Source organism: Plectrocnemia conspersa, unplaced genomic scaffold (genome assembly GCF_051122295.1).
Source record: "Plectrocnemia conspersa isolate PC_06_02 unplaced genomic scaffold, ASM5112229v1 ptg000008l, whole genome shotgun sequence".
In the NCBI taxonomy this organism is placed as follows: Eukaryota; Metazoa; Arthropoda; class Insecta; order Trichoptera; family Polycentropodidae; genus Plectrocnemia; species Plectrocnemia conspersa.
The window spans coordinates 12466045-12492859 of record NW_028277172.1 but is presented as its reverse complement, the minus strand read 5'-3'; the positions used below and the strand labels follow the sequence as shown (position 1 = coordinate 12492859).

Here is a 26815-nt window from a genome sequence, read left to right as displayed (position 1 = left end):
GCCGCAATGGCAGCAACCCCCTTAGAGCGATATTCCGAAATGTGTTTAACGCTAGATTTTCATTTCATGTATTTTTATTTATAATTCACTTTGTATAGGCAGTAGCAAGGTTTATATACGTTTTGTGAATTAAATTACTTCTGTTTCTCTTAGATTACTTTTACTTTACCAACTCTTGAAATATTTATTCACATTTTCAAAATATTTCTGTAATTTATTCGCTACTGGTTTGAAACCATAATCACTCGTTATAATAACTGTATGCTTCATAAGATTCCCATGTCGTCTGGACGAAGTACCGTTACACGAAATAGCATGCTTTATCTCTTTCTTCGTTGCGTGCGACACCCCTCTTACTTTTATTTGTAGTGGATCGGCGTCAGTTCTGGATTGTTAAATGAATAAATTTGATTAACCTACAATACCACTAACTTCATTCCATAATTTTGCTACTTATGTATCTGATTTTTTTAATTTTGTGCAGAATTTCAAAGTTTTTTTAAATAAATATAATTATTATAGTCATTATTAAATGTGTTCCTACTATTGCTGTTTCAAAAAGCAATAAAATATTTGTATTTATTATAAGAAAAGAGCATTATTATATAATAAAAATTAAATGGTGAATATTTCTTTAGAAGCGCAGGGTAACACCCCCACGTTGTATGGCTGAGAGGCAAATAGTAGTGGATTCTAATTAGAATGTAACGGTAAACCGTCGAGCTCGATAGGGAATCTTATGATGCTAACTGTATCCTTGTTGTAAATAAATAAACATGTATTTTTTTAATTTTGAGATATCTTTCGCATACTATACATATTTATATTACGTAAAACTACATCATATATCTTTAATCGTAATATATAAAAATATAAAAAACATTTTTTATGCATGTTTTACTTACTTGGGCATTTTGTTAAATTTTTGACTACTTTCAGTGTTTATTTTAGCATTAACATGTTTTTTCTTTAGCTACCAGCTGCGTTCAATAACCGACATTATTTATTTAAAATGTAAATGAAATTTATCTTTTAAAAGCTATTATCACTTTAAAAGTTATGTTTTTAAAAATCATAAAAGTTTATGAGTTTTATCGATAGTTCGTCTTAATCTTATTTCAAGAGTTGTAACATAGATCATAAAATATATATCTTAGTAAATAAAGTTAAATTGATATTTAGATAATCATAATTTTGAATTACTGTTTTATCAATAATTTTTATGTTTTTTAAGCGTTGGTTATTTTTTCTAAAATACATATATTTTTTATGAATTATGAAAAATTAAATTTGTACAATATTTTAGCAAATTATATTTTAACAGAGCTAGTGGGTAAAATATATTTTAAAATTAATTCCGATTTTAGTGTTTATTTCAGAGGTTATATATGAATTTTATATTTATATTAATATGTATTACTATAGCTAGACATAGATATTAGATGATTGCTTACAATGCAATATATTTAAATTCATTAGTATATGTAGACCAATATATAAATCAACATTTTTTACTGTATTCTAAAGATACCTTTAGACAATATAATATTTAAGCTAAATTTACTTTTCTAAAAAAAAAATTTATTGATCTTATATCAAGTTGAAGATATATTAAATTACATTTATGATCTTTCATACTTTCATTGACAATGGTGATTAAATTATATATTTATATTTAATTTTACAATAATTTTAATTATACAATCATTTTCTAGTTTACAAGATTAAATATTTAAAATTTATTAAAACTTATACGAAAAACAAGATAATATAAATTTAAGAAAAATATAAAATCCTTTTACAAAAAAAAATTTAAATAAAAAAGTATTAATAATTATTAAATCAATGACAAATTATGAACATTCGTTGGATTGATATGATATTGCATAATTTTCTAAGTATTTTTAATACATTTATCACCGTGTTCTTTAATTGATGGTATTAAAAATTCATTACGAAATTTGTTAATATGAAAAGATGAGTTATATATTATATATTATCTTTTACTGATATTACTCACGTCAAGCAAGCGTATATCATTACCCATCTAATTAGTATATGTAATAAATTTAATTGATTCTTGGTATTTTTCTGTAAAATATTCCTTTCAAAACATACGTTATAAGTTGAGATGTTTACCGCTAATTACCCCTAAAAAATCAGGTAGTAAAATAATAATATAAAAAAGCTTACATAAAAATGTGCGCATGGAATAATTTGCACTAATAAATAATAACTGAACAGTAATTACGTCGTAAGATATAGTAATATTTGCTTTAACTAACTTAGCAATGCCAGTAATATTTTAATTTAGATATATTTCCATAAAAAAATAAGTTTTGGATCCATTCTAACGATTTAAAATAAATTTATCGAATCATATATAAGCTATTTTAGAACAAAACAAATTAAATCAATAATTGAAAAAAATGTTTCTGTATATAATTTTCGCATATTTTTGTGCAATAAAGAAGAAAACTGTTCAGTCTGCTAACAACTTAGTTATTATAATTATTGGACCCATTGTTTTGAAACCTGAGAATCTACCGGTTGTGCACGTACTATTTTTGCGCAGCGTGCGACCAGTAAAGTTTAAAAAATCCCAACGTCCGCGGCCCCATATTTGAATACGCCCTTACGTCACGTCGGTAACAAGTTTCTCGGATGCTTCCTGAAAAACCAATTTTCTTACCTGGGAACACGCACAACACGTGTCATATTCACGTTTGCAAAAATTGCGGCGCACCCCTATTAACTCCCGTGGGGTTGAAAGTGAACAAACGATACACACAGCATCCGCCTTGTCAAAGATACCATTAATATTGTATCTTAGGGGAGGCATAAAATTGACTTCTGACGGGGGTCGTTACGAATATTCCAATACAAATAACGACCCGGGACTCCTGAGCGACGCCAGTTGTCGTCAACATTACCGCGCCTGATATTTAGAGACGTGTCTTAATATTTTATATTCATGCACTGAAAAGGTAGAGTGAAGCAGACCATGAGATAGATGGATAGACAATGTAGATAAAATATCAAAATTATCCATGATATCTGTAGTACATTTCCACTGAATAACATTATTTTTTTTTAATAATAAAAATTAAAAAACATATCGAAAAATACCATAAAATATTACGCGAAACCATATTAACTTACTAATCTCCAAAACCATTGACTAAGACCAAATTTTAATATAAAGATTAAGACCTTGAAAAAAATATTTCTTTAGAGGCAGAAATTTAATTTAAGTTGCTCTACGTTCTCAGTTAAGTAATAGTTTTAAGCCTAATAATTCATGTACTTTTATTTTGGTTCGTTAAATTAATTTATCCTATTACTATTAGTATTGTTTTATTTTTTAATTTACTCTTGTCAACTGAAACATTATTACATACCAGAAATGATAAAATATTTATTGTTATTATAAAAAATCCGTACTATTATAGATACTTTTACAGGCGGCCCTCGACTTTTGCACATAATTGGTTCCTGAAAATGTGTGCGAATGTTGAATGTACAAAAGTCGAGGGAAGTAAAAAAAATTGAAATTGTGTGTATTTTAAAATATTTATTTATCAAGTAAATATTAGATATTTAAGAGGCGTTTAAAAGACACATTCAAGTGGGGTTTGCGGGTGGGGTTTCCTTTGAAAAGTTATCAAGAGTTAACTGTCTTCTACTATTCTTGTTCTTTTCTTCATATATTGTAGTATTTTATAAAATGCTATGTTTTTATTGATCGACCTACGCACTTGAGTTATGCGTTCTCCATTGGGATCACAACCTTCCATAATATTTAAAAATTTGTCAAGATGCGTGAAGGCTTCATTCATATTTTTCATTGTTAAAGAGTTTTCCAAAATAAACCTGTCTCATCCACATTAAATATTTGGCTAGAGGAATATTCTCCATCTTCAATAACTTTGGATAATTAGGAAATGAATTTTTTTGCAGCATTTTTATCCGTATCAGCCGATTCTTCAGTAAATTTAATATTATGAAAAGAATACCATATTTTAAAATTGTAAAATCAACCGTTACTTGCTTGAAAAATCGTGTTAAAATCTTTTTTAAATCTTTCCTTCCAATCTTTGTGCAAACTAAGAGCTTTTGCTTGAATATTTGAAATACTTAGAGGAACATCTTTTTGATGTTGGTCATCGATCCACGATGACAAAGATTTTCCATTTCATCCATGTTTTTTTTTGCTGTGTTTTTTTGGAAACATATCTTTAAAGATTGCGGAAATATGTCTTTTTTTTCTACAATTTTGAACGTATTTCTTAATTATATTTTTATTTTGCAAAATTGAACATATCGTAGACCTGTTTGTATCATACAAACGTCTGATTGAAGCAAAAGATTCACCGCAATCAGAACGTCTAATAATATCCATCTTTGTCTTGAATCGTGTGAAGATTATGAGTCCTTGATTTATTTTTGTTCGTATCAACAAAAGTTTTTTCGTTTCTCACTCGTGTTTATATTTTATTTAATTAAGAAAAATAATTTAATTTAAAAAAATTGTTTTTTTTCAATGTGCGAAATAGCGAATTGTGCGAAAGTCGAACGTCCGAAAGTCGAGAGCCGCCTGTATTTATGTAAAATATCTTTTAATAGTATTTTTTTTACTATATTCAGTCATGTAAATTTTATGATTCATAGTAATTAAAATATAAAATATCTTAAACAATAGTAAAAAATATCATTTAATATAACTAATAAGTTAATAAAACATTTTTCTTAAAATGACTTTTTAAAAGGCACAAACCATCTAAAATCTCTATGTACATTTTTGAGAAATTAACAAATTTCTAGAAAATAGATAATTTTCGATTTTGCATTTTTAACTGTTTTATTGTGTTTATTCAAAAATATTATTTTTAGATTTTACCGAGATAATATGATATCTTGTATGATAGTTATTTAGACGATAAAATTGCAATTTGCTTAGCTACTCTTATATCGCTAATAGTTAATTTCACTAATTACAAGTTTCATAAAAACACCTCTTTTAATATTGCTTTAAAATTTTGCTCAATACAAACAAAAATACTAATTAACTGAAAACATAACATTATTATAACCATACAACAATTGTGTTTTAGATACAACATATTTTATTAGTATTTAAAAAGGTTTGCTTCGATAATAAATCGATAAGTAATGGTGAATATATTTAAAGCATTCTATCTAAATTTAATTTTTTTAGTATTACGATGATTTTTAATACAGAAATTTAAAGATTTTTGGTATTTATAAACTACGATAGACATTTTTAACCAAATATCTCTTGTACTTTTTGTGACATAAACTTTAATGTCAGTGTAATAGAAATAACGAAACAACAAGACACATATACTCTTTAAAATAATAAAGAAAACAGCACAAGTAAACATTAAAATTATAACAGCATAATCTACATTTGTAAAAACGAAAATATTGCGTTTTGACCCGGCATAAATTAAAATTTATTTATTACGATTATTTTATTTATTTTGTTATTACAAAATTATTTTAAGACTTTGTTATTTACTGTCTTCAAGTACTGCAGTAGCACAAAATCTGTCGTCAGAACGTCGCTGTTAAGTTTCTTCAGCGGTTTTATTTGCACGTGTTGCAGTTCAGCTCCGAATTAGTCGTCTGCTCGTTTCTGTTAAGCTATCTTTGTTAACTATGCTTTTTCAATTTCTAACTTGAAAATTTAATATAGCACAGTTGACCTAGATATGATGACACAAAATGACACGTGTAAATGTCATGTCGCTATTGTTTACCTTTTATTGAAACAGACAGTAAAATTTTTTTTTTGTTTTATATTACAGATATGTTAGTAAGCGTGAAGCAAAAAAATCATAGTAGTATAAATTTTTATTTTTACTGCATTTTTTTTAGTAAGTTTGACCTAATGGATTACCATAAGTGAGATTAGCTTAGCCAGATTAATTTAAAAAGATACAAACTTTTAGTAGTTTGAAACAACATAAACAATTGCTTAATTGCAGTTTTAGATAAAAAAAATATATTTGTACAATTGGCTTGTGTTTTATGTAACTGTGTATGATGGTAAATCGATCGATTTTTCCCGAATCACTGTTTTTTTTCACAACATCAGCAGTCGGAAATTTTATAACGCCTAGCTTAGTCGTCAAGTGCATAGGCATTATTTGGCATCTTTTGTTCGTTCACTTGCGGCTATTTCCTGCTCGCCATGCGCCGTACTAGCACAATGGTCCTTTGTCCCGTCTACAACATAGCTATTTCCTTCTCCTTCCGGTCCAGTTTTCAGCAGCCACGAAACTTCGTCTGGCACAAAGGTGGCGGTGGTTGGAGGACACAAAAGTGCTTTAATTTGATATTGAACGTAATAAAAATATATATTCTAGTGAATTACATATTTTTTGATGAAACGTCAAAAAGTGGAAATTTTAAAAATCATACATGCATAAATGTAGCTTAACAAGTAGTAGAAGTATTTCCTACAAATTGGATTTTTAAATTTGCTTTCCAGTTAACTTTAATCGATTTAAAAGCATAGTATATATGTAATTTAATATATTTACCATTTTGCTATTTATATTTCTCCAATTAAGATTCAAGCTGTGGTTGATTGAAGAATTCGACGTTAAAAGACGGAAAATAAATTTGATGCAAGGAAATGGTAATTCTCGTCAACGACTTCCGCTGCTTTCAGCGCCTTCAGAGTCGTTTCATTACCGTTTCCTGTCTCCTAGCATAAAAGGGCTTTAGAAATTTCAGCTTTAACATTCTTAACCCGGTACGTCTTGGGCTATTTGCATACGAAATCGCGAGAGACAAACGGCGGTTTTGTTTTATGTTATTGAGTCGACTAGTCGACAAAATTGCTTCTGGGCACGACCAATAACGTATTGCAATAATAAAATTATACTTATACTAAAAATGTGTCATATTTTTAATATATAAGACATTTACACATTTAAAAAATTTATATATTTCTATTTTTAATTATAATTTTATTTTAATAAATTTGCAATTAAGATTTGTTTAAAATCCGTCCATTATCTTTTGAGATACAATTAAATAATTGAGATTTTTTTATAATATTGGGTTGTCAAAAAATACATATATAATTAAAAGTATTATTGAGAGCATATTTCTGATTAGATATTTGAACTAGCTAGCTGAAAACATGTCAGATGGCTCGAGTTGGAATGGAGTCGACAAGCGTTGACGTTTTTTACAGCATTTACAGAAATTATTGACGCAATCGCAATTCAGTACCGTCAAAAGTTTAAAGACACCAAGATAATTTTGAGATACAAATTCGAAAAAAAATATTTATTCGTTCTCTAAGAGAAATATGAAGATCTCTAATAACAAGTATCTAAACAAAAACAATAATATTGCTTTTTGTTCCTTGATTCCAGACAAAGGATATTACTAATTTATTTTTTATTGATCACAAAAAAATTCAAGGTTGTGTTTGTATTTCCATTGTCAATACTATTCATTCAGGATATTCAAAAGCTCGCAAAAGCTCATCGAATACCTATGTATATCAGGTTTTTAACATTCAGCGCCGTTCAATAAGTGGCGAAATCGTTTTCTTTTGTCATTTTTATTTAATGCCCCGTTTTCATTCCATTATATTTTTGTGTGCGTGCTTTTCCCGCGATTTTTTTTAGTAGGCGATAGAAATTCCAGGCACGGACTCGGGAGCACAACCCGCCCGGCACGCCGCCGGCATTTTGTTTTCACATTTCGAGGGAAAAACTGCCCCTCCCCAACACACAACATTAATATTTTCTGCGTGCATCGTGATTTGTTTTGCCCGGGCAATGTTTATGATATGACTGCGGTGAAAATTTATGGTACAGGAAGAACCATTAAGAATTTTATATTAAAAAAACACTTACGGTTAAATAATTTTCATATTATTTACATCATTAAAATTTAAAAAAACATTCAGTATATTCTATAGTAAACATATTTTTTCAATTGTAAACAAAATTGCGATGATATTCTTGTGGTTAAAATCGCAGTTTATTTTTTAGATCTGAAAGCTCTTTAAATCACTATTGCACAAGGTAGCCAATGCACTTCATAGTAATATTAGGATGTGTAAAAGACTATTTTTTTTAATTTAAATTTTCGTAAAAATGTTGTTAAGTTTCTTGCCCCATTGCCATAAGAACTACTTTGTTAAGAATAAAGTTTATCCAGATAACTTTTAATGCTTAATTTGACTAGTCATGTGTCCTGACTAGGATTTTTAATACCGAGAAAAAACAGTCAATACCGGTATTACTAGTACCGTGCACTGGATGTGGCTCTTTCCTCACATATTAAGATATACAGTTATGCGATCCTCTAGCAGAATTCTAACAAATATTTCGGTCTACACTTTACTATTTTGGCTTTAGCTATGTCGCAACGGTAGCTAATTTTTATATGTATTTGTAGCATGGAATGAGTTAGCTCGTATTTATTATTATCTTATCAAAAAAATATATTACGATGTTAAAAAATATATAAAATGTCATTTTTGTCATGAGGCCCGGATTCATTGTTTTCCCAGGGCCCGGGCTCGCTCATGACGGCCCTGTCATATGTTCATAAGTGAAAATTACAATTTTGCATTCTCATATATAGAAAAGAGCGATGAAAGTGATTATATTGTGTAAATAAAACTAAAGAAAGATGGATGTTAGAAGTATTAAAGCATTTAAAAGTGTTTTAAATAAATATTATGTTTTTAATCGAATTTACAACATATTTTCAAAAATCAATAAATTTACTAATATTGCTAAAAATTAAGTAAATATAAAAATAGGTTTTTAGAATAATGTTATTGTTGTGAATAACTAATTGTCGAGTAAAGTCAAAGTAATATAAATCCTTGACAATTTGATTTGCTAGAATAGATCAAGGTTTAGATATATTTATACGCTTTATATTAATAATAAATATTATTATTTCATGCTATATTTAAACTACATTTGTAAAATAAATAAAAAATAGTACAAAATTTTATTTTTATGTGGCACTCTGTATGTACTGTGAATATAAAAAATGCGTTAACTCGTGGAGAGTACGCATAAGGGGCAAACGACGAGGAAATTTGTCAACGCACACACCCGGTGATTATGAAGATAATTTTTTAATTATGATTTTTTTACGATTAGATTACCTCTGGTGTGTATTAATACCAGAGGCATCAAACCCAAGGGTGTTGATGAAGTACTGATAGGTGTTTTATTATAATTTTTAATTTGCTAAATTAAATAATTTTTAGTTAATATTGAATTTAATTTTTGATCAATAATATATTTTTATTTTTATTTCACATAAAAATGAAATGGTAAATTTAATTTTAGAATATTGCTTTAAATTAACTGACAAACCAAAGATTAACTATTTAGCAAATCTAAATTAGAATGATAGAGCAGCTGGATGATTTTTGTCTTACAACAGACAAAACTAAAAAAAATCATGAGGAAGTCAAAGATAATATATGTACATATATGTGTAATAACTATAGTTGATTTTAATGGCAAATCCTAACGTTTTCTTATGCAAATTAAATCATTTGCAATATAACCCACCCAACCACACATGCGAAGTCGCACAAAGTGTAATTCGAATTCATTCCGTCAAACTTATTCGAGCCGTAATGAAATATTCAACCAGAGCACTATAAGCTCCCCAGCAAGTCGTCGTAAATCTGGAGCCCAGGATTAGCCAAACTCGAAGCCGACTTTCCGCGTGCACGCCGGGAATTAGCATCGGAGGTGATTAATCCGAGCCGGAGTTGGATCACGATTTTCCACATCTAGGTCGCCGGTATCGCGGAAGCCTTTAATGAAGTCTCTGGAAGGTGTCGACTGCGTGAGAGCTGCTGCAACTCTCCCAAAGCAAAAGTAATGAACCAAAATTGGCACGAACTCTCGCGGATAATTGCCTGCTTGTGCTTATGCGTTTGTCGTGAAGGCTCAGCTTTCGATTCGGGTGCTGACTTATATTAAAACTAATTTATTAATCAAAATTAAACTGGAACAGTTTTGAGCAAAATGCCAAAATGTATAATAATAAACTCGTTCAAATGATTGATTAGTGGAACAAGGCAGTCGTTTTTAAAACATAAACTGCGAGATGAGACATCAAATATGAGTAAAATGTTTATCTCACCATCATGACGCTACCATGCTCTATCTTGAGCCACGCTCTACCAGTCACTGACGTCAAGAGTTCAAAGATCCTGTATTATACCATCCAGCCAAGACAGTTTTAATCTTCTACTCTCAGACTTTCAAAAAGTTACTATCAGGCTCTTGACACAACGGTGAAGTTCATTGTTATACCGATGACGTTAAAAAGAGTTTCAGAAATAGGCCCAAAAATATTTAGCTTATAAATTTCACACTTGTATACTAAAATGTTAAATATATGTGTCGTCCTGTTCCGGATTTTTTTGTTTTGACTACTACAACTAAATTTGTGGATTTAAATATATAAAAATCTAATATAGCTACATGTGGTAAACAGGATGGTTTAAATATCAATTCAAAGCCGTTACGACCAATTTTAACCATCGCATATACTTATGTGTGTTCTGGAGCGTTATACTGGTGGTTAAACATTCTGTTAGTATCTCAATTAATTTTATTTTTTAGCGAAGTGCATGTTATATTAGTATTATATGACCTATAGAACGACACCAATAGGTTATCAATATTCTATTTGCGTCCTTAAAAGTATTCATTAACATGAAATTTTAAGTATTTTATTGATGAAAAAGTGTTGATCTATCAAGCATTATACAGAGAAAAAAAACTAACGATACAATTTAAATTGGCATGTGATTTTACACTTTAAGCAAAAACTTTCTGTATTTGCTACTTTTCAAATAATGATTCTACAGAACTTTTCAGCTTCATGTTAAAATTAGTTTAATCTTACGTTGTAATATGTCGGGATAACCAACAATACGTATTATACAATAACTATTGGAACAATATTAAAATATGATGTAACATTTTTTGTGACAACACCAAACTGTAACTTAGACTGAAATTCAGTGATTTAACATCTAAAATATACAGCTGGTGTCAGTTAATAAATCAATTTATATTAAAAATTGATTCCACTGCGGGAAATTAAACTTGGCTCTGTATTCTTGTACAGCATCTTACGGACTTCTTCTCAGTGTATTAAAATGGAATAAAGAATGCATATGCATTAATTACTGCCTTCCTAAATAACTCAATTCGTATGTAATGCAAAACTATATGATAATATATCCTAATTATATTAAAAAGACGATATGGAAGATATCCTAATGATTTTTCAGCGGGTATTATGTTTGTGCATTGTATTTGGTACAAAAAACTATGCATAGTCTAAATACACTCGTTAAGTTTACGGTGAGTCAACTCAAGAAAGGCAATATCCCAACAATGGTCGAGCCGAGTTTGACAAGTTTTATACGGGCCCGGTTCGGAGGGGGGCTCGCCCCAGACGTGTCACTTCCAGGGGCGGCGGCTGCGCCCCCCGCTGCTATGTAGGGGTACAACTGATAGAGCCAACGATAAGGCCAAACTTTGACCAACTACGGCCGAGAGATACTCGAGGAATCTTCCTATTGCGGCCGGAATGCGATATATTGATATTTAAATCGAAACATTGCTGTCGACGCCAAGCGAAAATGGAAGTTTAACTTAGACTATGGGAATAAATACTAATACTATGTTATTATATTACAATCAATATTTTTGGGCTGTTTGAGTAACAAACTTACTTTTAAACGTTAATTTATTGAAATGATTAATAATTTTTCATCTTTATGAATCACTTAGATGCGTTGTTGAAAAATGTCATGTTTAATTTTTTTATAAATCTGAACTACTTCTTGAGAATTTTAATTTAAGCTCTTAGGTTTAAATTTAAAATAATGTTCGAGAAATGTGTCAGGCATCTTATCAATGAAGTCACACTTAGCTTTCATAATGACATTACAATAATAATGAAGTGTACAAGGAAAATTAAAATAAGGTTTATTACTGCAGGAATTTGTATATTTTTTATAGAACTTTGCAATATGTCAAATATTTTTATAAGTATAGTTTATATCACCCGCACCTATTTTTTATATTAAAATACTATTTTTATCTATGTGAAATCAAAAATTTGTAAAATTTTATATAGCTTATAAATTTTGCGCTCTTTTTAAGAAAATATTTAAATCTTAAATATGCTGAAACGAAAATGTTTAAGAACCTTAAACAATAAAAAATATTGTTGCTATTTTTTTTAATTTCTCTGAGATTAGTTTTTTAAATATTTCTTTGATCATATTTATTATCAAATAAATATTATTCACTTAATTTTTTTGCTATTTTATCAAAATATCAGTGTGTAGATATGTGTATAGTGAAACCTCAGTTTATAAGCATAATTCGTTCCGAAAAATAATACTCGTATAATAAAGTGTATTTCTTCATTAGAATCAGGTAAACTTGAGTTAATTCTTTCTGAAACCGTAAAATATTTACAAAATATGTGCTTTTAAATATTATATATTTATAAATTAATTTAATTTAATAATTATTTCCTAATTTAATAAAATCATTTTCTGAAACTTTAACTTTAATAAAATATAAATTGCCACTTAATTTTGCTTCTTTTTGAGAATTTAGCGAAAATGTGAGATTGCATTGACATTGAATAGATTCATTGCTCGCACTGCTACAGCCTTACTCGGCTCCTTCTCCTCAGATGAGATCACCTCTGCAGCCTCGTGTTGTTGCTTGTCAGTCTTTCGATGGTTAGCTTTTGACTATGTTTCTCTACTAACTTTTGAATATCGTATTTTGTCAAAACCAGTTCCATGTTTATCCCCAAGAACATAATATTATCGAAGATTGGCGGTTCCCGTCAACGCAATTAGGCCACAGTACGCATTGTATTGAAAGACAAGTCAAAATTGAATAAAAAATTTATCTTATGTTGCAAAATACTCGTAAATCAAGTTACTTGCAATCTAAGGTTCTACTGTATATTGTTATGTAAAGTAAATTATAATATTTTTAATTATTGTACAGTTTACTTTCATCAGTATTTAAAAAAATAAAACTGAAATTAAAAATGTGCTTACTCATTAAATACGCAAATTATATAGTTATGCTATAATGTTAAATTATTTGGCACTGTCCACATATTATTAATATCAGATTTTTTAACTCGTTGATAATATTATAATATTTTTATAAGCTATTCATTGTATATTTACGTATGCAATTCAATGTTTCTTATAATTTACCATTGATCTTTAAATATATTGAAATGATTGCTATATTTAATTTTCTAAGTAAGTAATTATTTTGTTTTTGCATAAATCTTACGTTTATTTTTGTATATTATATAGAAATGTTGGGCCATTCGCTTTGGTTCTTGATATGTTAGGTAATTTAAGTCTTCTATACATAGCCCTCCCACACAGATACCTTTAAGAATTTCTGATTTTTTAACGTAGAGGTTTTAAATTAGTTTATTAATTGTTTTTCTACCCACATTCCCCAAAACTCAAGAAAATGTATATTTTACGGTAAATGTCAACGATTATTGTTTAAAATGCTAAATATGTAACATAATTATATTTACGCATGAACAGAGAGAATTTTAGTTAATATAGAATGTTTAATATTATGTGATATTTACTACAGACTTTATTATACGTATTTTCTAATACATTATATATTATATATAATTCACAATATATGTAATTTAAAGTAAATGTATTTATTTATGGAATTTGAAACTGTATGCTTGCAATTTAAATATTTATGTAAATAACATTTTTTTTTGTATAATAAAACTGATACTTTTTATAGTAAATAATATAGCATTTTATAGCAATTTAAATATAAAGCACATGTGTATTAAATATATAATTATTATTAAATATAAATACTTAGGTATGCTTCATTTTAGAAATTTTCTCACATTTAACAACGATATATGTTGACGACCTTAATTGCTCCAAAATAATAACACACATATATCAAAATCTATAAAATGATTTTTTAACATTCTATGTTTGTTTTTCGAAGGGTACGATATTAGTATGTGATACCAGCGATACATTCCCATGTGTGCGCATGGTGAAACTTTTCGTGTCGGAGCATTTACCATAGTTAAGCTTCGCAACTAACAACTTGCCGAGACTGTACTACGCGAGAGCGGTCCTTTAGAATACAAAGGAATTCTTCCTTAACAACACTGGTATTATCGACATTATTTCACCCGGCAATAGCGAAACGCTTGAACTTTGGCGATTCGTCTCTTTTCGCACGATCCGCCTTTCGCGTATTATCAACGAACACTTGATTAAATAATAACTCGGTTGAAATTCGCCCTCACCCGAAGGGCGAATGCTAATATGATTGAAACCGATTGTTATTTTAAACAGATTCCCTCCGATGGTCGGTTGTTATCTCACGTTTCTGTCTTAGCATCGGGGGTCTCGTTCTACGACGCGTGTGTATTGTTCAATTCAAATTTGTTCAGAGATCGGAATCGAACCTACGGGAACGAAAATTAAATATTGGCACTTTGTGTTTGTTTTACATCGACGTTTCTGGAAAATATGTGGTGATGTTATCTTACCCGATGCGGAAAATATTGTTTTGATACGATTCTGGAATTAAAGCATCGATAGCAATACCTTATTAGAACTTAAAAGTTATCGATATTTTTAATTATTAAATCTTACTGTCATTTAATGCTGTTTAAATACAGTATCTATTTTTTTAAAGTAAGTGCATATAGTCAGTGCTTATTGGGGAGCTGTTCATTACACCTGTTTTTGCATTCGATACTTTAAACAATACTTGAGAACGCAACCGCTGGTAATTAAGTAGAGCACAAAAACAAGTTTTTTCCTGAATTTCCGATTTGTGAATATTCTAACCCACAGCTTGAATTTTTTTTTCCCAAGTAGACTCATTGACTTTATTTGGGGTAATTTTGGGTGAAATAAGAATAGATAATATTTATATTTCTTCATATCTGAGAAAGCTTTTTTGGACAGAACTGATTTCAATTAAATTATGTATCTTTTAATATGGTTTGAAGCATACTTAGTAAGTATGCTTTTAAATACTTTGGCTGGTTCTGATAAATCGACACTGGTCTTTAATTATCTATCAAGGCTTTGTTTTACCTTTAAAGAATAATAATCATATAAGAATCAGAAAAAAATTGTTTTCATCTTAAAGTTAAAAACAAACAACAGCGGAAGTGTACCAAGGTTCTGCATTTTTGTTGTATATAATTTGCTTATTATTTTTTGTAATCTAAATTATTTTTATTTTTGAAATTAGCTGTATGGAAATTAGCGAAAGGTTAATCTTAGAAACAGACGAAACTTACTATAATGAAATGACTAGATATGATTTGAATGCACGTAGTGAAAAATACCACCGTAAATTCAGATGCTCTAGCATTATTTATGGGTTATAAAAATACATTATTTCTGCACAGTCATTATAATTATCTAAAAAAAAAATGATAATGTCTTTTAGGATATGTTTCATGCTGCAAAAAATCAAATAAATATTTATTGTTTCGATATGGTGTTGGATTCGCTTTCAACGGCAATCGTCAAACTTTTTCGTACCGGTGACGTTCGACCGTGCAAAAACTGCTCATATATGATGCAAACCTACATACATATGTTCGAAACGTGTCAAGCACGTTCCATTAGTTTTCCAAACACAAAAATATGAAATAAACGACCAGGTAAAAGAGCGTAAGGTTCGAGTCGTGGCACCTGCTCGTTTTCATCGTTGCTAGCTGCGACCGATTTTTATTTCATATTTTTTTACCCCATACCTACTGTATTTTTATTATTTTCGAGTTATTACGAGCTTCGAGTGGAAGCGCACGTATGAAAGGTGCATGTGCAGTGGTGCTATCGTGAGCTTCTTATTTTGATTTTCGTACCTAGAGTACGAATAAAAATAACAATGCAGTCGGGTAAAGAGGGAGAGGACGAGAGACTTCAAAAAATACTCGAAAGCTCATTAACGATATAATAATAAAGAGGCTGCGACGGGATGGCGTCTTGCGAGACTGAGAGATTTTTTTATTGTTATTTTATATAACAGGAAAAAATAGCGTATATACGAAGGTATATGTATGAATATCTCATTGTGAGCTTTTTCTCTGCGCTGAAATGATTTTAATTAAAGTTTCGCACTAGTCGAAATACTTGTGAATGCAGGATACTTATATAACTGCTGAGTCGTTATAAAAACTGTTTTAAACTCTCAAGATTTTCTTGAATAAAAGTTACAATATATAAAATTAAACATTACAATTAATTCATATACTTGAACAAATATTTATTTATTAGTTAATTACTTGCTTGGTGAAAGCTAAACATTATAAAAAGCAGCAGATCGAATTTGACGTAATCTATTACACTTTTTATTTATTTTTCTTTATTTAATATTTAATGATTAAACAGCTTTTCGTTTTAATGATATATAAATAGAAGTTTTGTTTACTTGCAAACCCAAATAAGTAATATCATACTCTTTGAACTGTGCAGTTTATTACAACTTTATAAAACATATATTTAACAGTGATTTACTTAATAATTAATTGAGAAATTTTATATATTGATTAAACAGGCCATTCTTTTGCATCTGATTTAATTTTAAAGGGTTGCAAGGTCAGTCTCGTTGCTCTTCTAAGACATATTTTTGCTCTGATTCTCAAGACTCCATTATTTCTTGATCTTGTAAAATGCACAAAAGTCATAAAATAGGTGATAATTTGTGCATTAATACGTTCACAAAGACCTTACATGAGGAACATCTTTGATAATTAAAAAAAATGCTAATTTAAATATATATACCTGAAGATCTAGAACCATTAAAATGTGATCATCTGCGCTTTGGCATTTTGTGATTGTATTTAAATTTTAAACTTAATAATCTCTTTACATACACATAATAAAATACGAAATCTTTCTCTAAACATACCTCGAGGGGCAAGCATTATTTCAAAGCACATTCCGCGTATCGAAACGTCGTTGCAATTCAATGAATTATTAATGGTTGCATCGAACAATAATTTAAGCAGGATGTGTGAAAAGGCGTCACAACAATTGCTTGGAAAACACTACAATGGACACAAACAATTCTGGAAGTTGTCGCGCTACAAGATAGGAAACTTGCGGGATAGTTATGCCCGAAGCGCTGTGTTTGCGTAGTTTCGGCGGAGCTTTCAAAGCTCTCCGTACTAAAATATTATGGGCGAGAGACCTTCACGGGGACCCGTGTTTACGGCGTTTTCAAACTTTACCCCCACTGATACGGAATGTTTACAGGCTTTCGCCCCTTATTTAACGCCCTATGGAAATTTGGACGCGAGACCAATGCCAAAGCTCTTGAATAAAATATATCACAAATCGGTTTACTTGTCGACTCAATGCATCCACCTCTACTATATATGTATCTACATATGTATATATACTGATTCATCTTTGTCGTTTCCTCTTTGATGATAAGCATGACCCTACAATCGCCGCTTTTCTGGATTAGAGTACTGCTGTTGTTGTAGGACTATAATTTTTCACTTGACCCGACTATCTTAGGAAAGATCTTATTTCTTCGATATTGTAAAACTTTTATTCAATTTTATATATGTTTGATGTGCTCACTGATAGATAAGTAAAAAATTATGGTAATATTTACGTACATAAAAATAAGATAAATAAATACCTCCCTGTACTTCGTAATTGGGATAACATTGGTATCTAAGAAATATTTTTCAAACATTCTTTATCATAAGAAAGTTGGGTGCATTATTTAACAACAAGATATGAATTTTCGAGAAAATTGTTCAGTAGATATTTATACAAAGCGAAATTTTTGATTAAATAAATCCCAATATTTTATAAACTTAACCGCATATATATTTTTATATGCTAATATAATATAATCGGTATTCAGATTGAAATAAAACTCTAACATTTGGTACTAAATTAGTATGATAAATTATGCTATTAAGTATTTAATATTCACAATGAAATAATGTTCTAAACTAGAATTTCATTTACTGTGCAAATATTTTCAACATCAATTTAAAGTTAAATGGTATTCTCATTAGAACATTTTTAATTACAGGACTTGACAGTCTTGTATATATTAAAAGTGAACTGCCATGTAATTGCAAATTACCCTTTGTATGTATAATAACTTATTTTTATATTAAATGTATTAATTACATTAACATTGTAATTTTAACCGTCAAATATCTATTCTATAAAAACTTAGGTACTATATTCTCTACTTGCATACTTCTATCCCAGCTTCCTTCCGTTCTGGATATTCTTTTTTTAACGTCTAACTTTGAATCAAAAGATGCTGCTTAAGACATTATAATGGTATTGCTATGAAGTTTGCGAAAGTGCCACGCGAAAAGTTGGCCTGGAATAAAAGGCGAAAACAACGAATCCGGCCCCGTTAGTTCCAAAACAAGTATGGACGCCGGCTAGATGGCTAAATGGTGATTAGGCTCAACTTTAAGTGCTCCCCCCGTATCCGTCATGACAAACTTTCGGTAAAGTGTCACCGAATCGACACGACGGTGGTCCGCTTATAAAAAACTTTTAGCCCAGACTAACGAATAGCCACAAATTAATGAAAAAGTGGACGTAAAGCTGAATTATTAGGTAAAAAAATAAATTCAAAATTAAAATTTACTACAATTTGTATTTTGACAAAATAAATATGTATCAGAATTAATTATGGTTATTTTTTAAATACATTTTTGAGCTTTGTTTATATTTCAAAAATCAGTTTTACATAACGAAACTTTTTAACAACGACAAAACTAGAAACCCTACCTCACTCATACACTTTCCTATGAATTAATGACATAGTTTTTAAAATGATTAAACTGAAGTATTAATATTTTAAAATTATATTTATTAGCTTAAAGTGTCAGCGGCAAAGTTTTTGTCATATTTTTCCGCCTAATTGTTATTGCTTATAAAGAATGAGTTCTGAAAATATAAATAAAGCAAGATTTTTTTGTAAAATAACGAAATAAATAATTATTTAGTTCCTATAGATGCAAAAAAAAAAAAATTTTAAATAAAAAAATAATTTGGTTTGTATTTAATATAAAAAAAAACATAAATATAAATAAGCTTAAATAAATCTTTAAAAAAAACTAAAATTTACTGAGCTTCTTTGCGTTCTTAAAGTTTAATTTTTATAATGTGCTAAAAATCCTGAGTTTTTTCTTTCATTGTTTTTTTATCTATAGTACTGTTTGTACATAAAAATTTTTCGTGCATGTGTATTAACATATTTTTATTTATTTTCATAGAGAAAAAAATCATATTTCTATTAGTAAAAATTTAATTTATCTGACAGATACTAGTAATTTTTCGCCTCTCATTTGACCGGCGAAAACCTGTAAAAAAGCGACGTAAATGGTAGTCTTTAACTGACAGTTGTAAACAGGGCTTCAAACCTTTTTTTCGTTCCGGTTTAACGTTACGGTTTAAAAAATGGTTAGGTGTCGGTTTTACTTTTATACTTTTTATATCGTTACTACAATAATTCAAAATATTGAATGTTATTAATAGAAATATTTTTGCAATAAAACATTATAAAATATTATAATGCCATCAATCTTTAGATGTTATAAAATTTAGCAAATCTAAACGAATACATATAAGTGTAAATAAATAACACAAAATAAATATATTTTATTTTTGGTTAGCTTCAATATAAATTTGTAAGCATTGTCTCATAAACCGAAAGATTCCCGAAAAACTTTTATTAAGTCAAGCTAAGTTTGATTAATTGGTTTAGATTAGGTTTCGACTTGAACAGCAAATGTAAATTTAATAGAAATGTTATAGCAATAGTTAAATTATATTTGCTAGACGAAATATGTAAGTATTCACAAGTAAAAATGTATTTAGATTTGATTATACAATAACTAATAGTAAAATTATATTTTTACTAATTTAACTTTACTGTAAAATACACTTTTATTAGAAAATTGCGTTATACATAAAGTATAAATATAAGTACAGTATTATTTTTAATTTATAGTTTTTTCATACTTCATGAAATCGAAACCTGTATTGGATTAAAAAAAATGGTTTTAAAAGCACAATTTGGCAAAAGAAGCTTTGGTATAATACATACATAGACGTCTAGTAAAAAATATGAAAAAATAAATAGTAACATTATTGTATTAAAATCAATACAAAACAAATAATAAATTAATATTGTGGTTATTCTAAATTTTAAAACCATAATTGTTTAAGGTTATAAAATAGTGTTGATTATACTAGTCTTAACCGTAATAATAATTTTATTCTGTTCTTATTATTATATAAAGATATTACGTTAATGCATATTATTTTGATGCAATGCTTAAATGCATCAAAACTATAATTTACATTAGTAAATGTGGCACGAACCTCATTATGAACTCATTAGTAGACAAACGTCGCATCATATATGTACTTCCAATACGATTCTCCATTTCTTCAGTGAACCATCTTTCGCTCTACTTTTTGCCGTGAAAATTTTAGTCTTCTCGCCACCTCGCCAAAGAGGGGTTAGGTGGTATAGGGCGTATTTGCCGTAGACGCAGTTAACTTACGTCCTACTAGTATAAGGCTGCTGCGCTGGCTGCTTGCTGCCTCTTCCGTTTTTAATGCCGTTGTTTTACGTTTTTTTTTGCCTACTCCTCTTCTTGTGTGCCGTTACGGCGCCCACCTAGGAACGGAGACAATTTTCTCGGCTGTAAAGCGTGTCTGCTTCTTCGCTTCGGCTGCAAAAACTCACTTATCCTAAGCGCACCGCTTCCGAGAAAACGATAATGGCCGCCTTAGGAAAAACCGAAAATATTTACACTGGATACGTAGTAAGAAGAGGAAGAAAATCAAACAGGAAAAGGCAGCAGCTTGAAAGTTTTCTTAGATGCGCCGCGTGTTGCGCCCGCATTAACGGCTCACAAACGACGTGCTCAATTAGTTGGTCTTTGTCCGGCCTGGATCTATATTTTTGACCTGGTCTATGTCTGTAGACCTGTGTGGGTCAGTTTAGTATTAATGCTAAGTCAGAGCGTTTCAAGCTTACCAACATTTTCAAAAATAGTTTGGAACATGAAATACACTGCCCGTACGAATTAATCCTATATTGAACATTTATAATTTCCACTAATGCACATTTCAAACATGATAGTTACATGCTTTATATTCAAGATTAACATAGATAAACTAAACATTCTGAAAATGTTAGAGCCGCTACAAGATTGTTAAAATACAGTTATTGGTATTAATTTATATAAGGTGATGCTTCATTCTTACATAAAAATATATTTTTAAGTGCATAAAGTTCAAGAGAACAAATTCCTGCATTTTAGAATGCCATTATTTAACAGTATTAACTAAGTGATGATAAAAGTTTGTCTTAACAAAAAACGCTGTAAATATATATAGAAGCAAAATAAATCAATACCTAATAAGTAAATGTAGCTTGAAGATATACTCTTTTATGTTTCACTATAACATTAAAAGTAATTATTCCGACAGTTTTAATGTTAAAAAGAAAACTTTTGATATATAAAATAAATTAATTAAGAAACACTAAATAATATAAATTACTGTATTTCTTACAATAAAAATAGTTATAATGTGACCAAATCACCTAGTTTAGATCCATGATTTATAACTATAATATATTTAATTTAAATGCTCAGCAAAATCTGCAACTACTTTAGAATATAGTTTATAAAAATATTTTGATGGCTCAGCAACTGCCATAATAAAATCGTTAGAAAATGGAATATTTTTTTTTTATTTAAGAAAATCAGCTGTCATCTGAGCTTATTGACATGTTAGCCAATATTTTATATTTTAAGTCCAGTACGACAGTATTCAGCTAAAAATATCTATATATAAAGTCGATAAAACTTGCTTAATTATTGTATTATTAAGCCAATGTGTGTTAAATATAAAAAATATAATTTTTATTATCTTAAGAATATTTAATAATACAAAATATCTAAAAAAAATTAACTACAACTAAAACCACAATTTATTATATATAAAAAGCAATCACCAATAACTATGAAACATAAAATGGGAGAGAAATAATAAAGATAAAGCACATTCACTGATCACACGATTTTCAGTATCCTATTTATAAAATGGAATATAAAAGGTATTTTTAGAAGCATCAAATAAACTCGATTTTCCTTTTAAAAAAATAAAAATAAAATAAATTAATATTATATTAAAAATAACCTAAGCCTCAAAAAAGTTCTGGTAATGATTTAATGAACAAAAAGGTGCTTAAGGAAAACCAGAAAAAAGTTTAAAAATAATTTTACCAAATAATAACACTGTGAAAGTTATCCTAGTTATCAGTAAGCAACTCAACAGCAAAAATAAAATTTTAAGAGTAATATTAAAAGCTCTGTGATATAAGGTTCATAACTTTTTTATTCGCAAAGGCTAAAAAATAAAAAAAAATTGCAAGACCAACATAAAAGGAAAGACTAAAAAAACATCCCAATAAATTAATTACGGAGAGATCGACTAGAATATTAGCGAAAATAATTATTAATTTATAGTTGTCCTAATGAATCGCCAACGGGCGATTTACTCACGTGTGATTTAATGACTTTCTTTCTTTCTTTAATGATTTACATACATAATATTAATTTAATATTTACAAGAAATTTTATTTTTGATTTCAGTCATACCCGAAAATAAAAAAAAAACAGCTTCGATACATTTTTAATAAAAACTATTTATTTTTTAACTATTCAGTAACAAGTTTTTTATTAAACTTTAATAAAAAAAATATATTAGTAATAATCAAAGATATTTGAAAATAATAAGTCTTATATAATAAATATTATAAATTATGAATCAAAACTTGAATTAAAAATAATATAAATATTATATTCTTATATTTTTTTTAATTAACAAAGTTGAAAATAAATATTTAAATAAAATTTTGCTTTATTTTTCTACAATTTTTGGTTTTTGAGCTTATTTTTATAATGGTTTAAAATTGGAATAAGAAAACTTCTAAGTTATTAATTATAAAAAATCAGAATATCTTATTAACAGTATAACATAGAATATATTAAATATATTAATTATTACATAATATATTATTGCTTTAAAGAAACTTATATGAACGAATTTACAATATTATGTGTTGAAAACTAAAAAACAATGGCTTAACATTTCGTAAAAGTTAAATGTTGTGATTTCAGTCAAAAACAAGTAGTAGAGATAAGCTATTTTTATTTACTTATTTGTTACGATTAAATTTGTTAGTTAAAATAAAATAAGCATAATTTATAGTACTTAAATATTTAAAAATCAACAGTTAATTTTAAGATATTGCTCTAATATTGTAAGCACTAAAATTTCTTTAAAACATTTTTCTCTTTAGCTTCACAAAGCTATGATAAATACTTTGAGAAAGCGTATATTAATACCGATTGCACACTATACGTCTCTGTACCTTTTTGAACCCAAACATTGATCACTGATCCATATTTGCATATTACTATTATATAAAACATTGATATAATTAATTAGTTAAAGGTGCCCTAATTCTTCTCTATAAATTGCCATGTAAATAATAAGTAATGCTTAATATAATATTTGACAATAAATACACATAATAAAGATTAAAAAAAATGTATAAAATCAAACAATATCTAAAAATTATTTAAAAAATTTAATTTAAATGTAATTATAATCTAAAATGGTAATAAATATGCTAACTAGTTTGAAATTATACAACATTAATGATCAATAGCTAAAGCTTTTTTATGCTAATGAAGTAATTAAAAGTGTAGTAAAACGTTTTTCAAATAAACCATTAAAAATGCGCATAGCTTTAAAATTATGTAAATAAGATGCAGTTCATAATTATTGTTACGTTTATGCATTCTATGAAGTAATAAATTATGTGCAGAAGTTGTCGTGATTTTATTTAAACTAATTATTAAACCAAATGCAGTTAAATCACACTATATTTGATAAGTTATCATATACAAAGTGATAAGTTATCATATAGTAACTAGTATAATATATTTGCATGTACTTTATAAAGTAAACAAAAAATTGCATAATTTTAAGTTTGAGAATATGAAAGGTCATAACGCCAATTTATTGTAAACTAGATATGTCGTTAAGTCAACATTAAGATATAGGCCTAAGAACTAGGCAAGACCTGCATTCAGAAAGTATGCACAACGCTATGTATCTAGTCATTAATAAATTGCATTTTGAGTTCGCCCTTTATATTTTTAAAGCTTTAATAAATTTTTGAGATCTAACTAATATGGTGCAACTGCAATTCAGGAGTATTTTTAAATTACTATATACTTAAGAATTTGTTTTAAATCGATTATTTTTTTTCAGTTCCTTAATATTATACATGTTTAATATAACAGAATTTCAGGATAATCGATTTGATTTCATTGTGACGATAAGTTTCATGTTTTTGATTTTTATTTATGTATTTTTATGTAATAAGATATTGATAGCTATAATATAAAATTATATTAATACGTATGTATAGGTAAATATTAACGTTTTTAAAAACATTGTATAGCCCATTTAACGTGTTTCGTTGTTTCTTGTTCGAAGGTCGACCAGAGCCGAAACTCAGATGGTTCATTAACGACAAGGAAGCTGATAACGAGGGCGTTCGAACTGAAAGTCACGTGGTAGTCAACAGATTAGAAGTTTCGCATCTGACAAGGGAACATCTAAATTCAACGTACAGATGCCAAGCGAGCAACACAAAACTCATCAACCCCCAAGAGAAAACCGCCAGGCTGGAACTAAACTGTGAGTATATAGTATATTTTTTAAATCTTCTTTACGGTAACTTTATTTATCAGTATTTATATACGAAATACATAGCACATCAAAAAGTATTCGAACTAAGTGTGACATTTATTAAATTACTCCTAATTTTAAAACTATTTTTGTAGTTTTGACAAATATTATTACAATATTTTTTTATAAATCAGTGCTATACTATTGTATATGCATTATCGAAAGTTAAAGTATTAACAAATATGTTTTATTTTATTTTTATATTCAAGTAAATTTTGCACAGTTTAATCACAGCTTATTGAAGCACAATCACAGATTATTGAAGCAAGATATTTTAAGTATACCAGTGAATATAATTTAACAATTAAATCCAACATTGTTGAAATATTTCACTTTTGCTTATCACATTTGTATGTTTAGATACAAAGAAAGCTCTGATTAAAAAAACAATTCAAAATAATTTGAATAATAACCACATAAATCAATGCTGCATCTTAATTATTAAAAGGAAAAATAATTTAAGCAGTTGAAAAAAATGTATAAATAAAATATGTATTTTTGGGCAAATATAAAAAGCTATTGAATATAATATCATAATAACACTTAAAGTAACATATAATGAATCGGTACTTAATTACTGTTTAAATGTCATTAACATATAAACGTCTAGTTTATAAATTAAATACATAAATCAAAACATATTTAACATATTTTCCACAACTAAATCAAACATATTTTATAATTTAATTATTAAAAAATGACACACATACATAGCTAACGATTACCAAACACTTTATATATAATATTTTTACTACGTAATAAATTTACATATTTAAAATACTATTTATAAGTTAAATATATATTATATTTGCACTGCACTATTAAATGCACCTCTGCAATATTTTAAGAAAACACTAATTTATTAATTTTTAATCAATTAAAGCTCGATTTTGACATTTTATGTGAAGAAAAAATAATATATTACTAAAACTTTTCTTGCGAGTAATTTTTTAGATTTTTTGTGTATCTGTGTAGAAATATTTAACAAAATATTTTTATTGGTATGACATATGTACATTATTTTAACTATCTAAGCTTAGATGTATATATAAAAGAATAAATGTAACGCACATATATATGTTTTTTCCTAAAAGCTGCATTCGATAATTGCAATATTTTCAATAGATGCAAAATGATGTAAAAACATATTTTTTTAAGTAGCGTTATGAATTTACAAAAAATAGGAGTAGTTATATGCACTAAAAGTAGACTTTTTTATTAATCAAAAATACATTTTTAATAGCAAAAGATCATCATTATTTTTATTACAATATAAAATAGTTTTTTATAATACAACTAACACTTTCTAACTCATTGGGGTACATAATTTGTTAAAAATACAACATAGATATTAAAAAATACATAAAATTGTATCATGAATACTGTATTTTGAATATATTAACAATGATACAGAGAATGAATATGACAACATAATAATTTCAGAATACGTAGAATGCAAAAATAATGATAAAATAACAGACCAACATAAATTTAATACAAAATTAAAATGAATCAGGCATAAACACGTGGAAAAAATGTCCGATTAAAATCTGACAAAATACAAATACAATTTGTCTGCAGACTCAATTTTATTTAATTTATTGCTTAGTAATAGTTAATTCGATTATTTACTATATAGGTCAAAAGCATTGTATCCAAATGAATTAAAGCTAAATTTAGTGGTTAGATTATCATGATGTTTAGTCAATTATTTGCTATTTGTAATGCATTTTGTCACAACTAAATTGATATTTAGGTACAGTTGATATTGATAAAATATCATTATTAGTGTGCATGTGATTCTTATGCTTATTTATCTCAAATTTAAAAATATCTACAAGTTTTAATATG

General features: G+C 28.0%; 1 protein-coding gene across 1 annotated transcript in view; it reads left to right on the top strand.

Moving 5' to 3' along the window:
• The window catches only part of LOC148233025 (neural cell adhesion molecule 1-like), a 602564-nt gene that overhangs the window by 308476 nt on the left and 267273 nt on the right, over positions 1-26815 (top strand). Inside the window, exon 6 of the mRNA XM_088190284.1 lies at positions 24710-24913. Within this exon, the coding sequence (XP_088046410.1) occupies positions 24710-24913 (204 nt within the window). The remainder of the gene's footprint in view (positions 1-24709; positions 24914-26815) is intronic.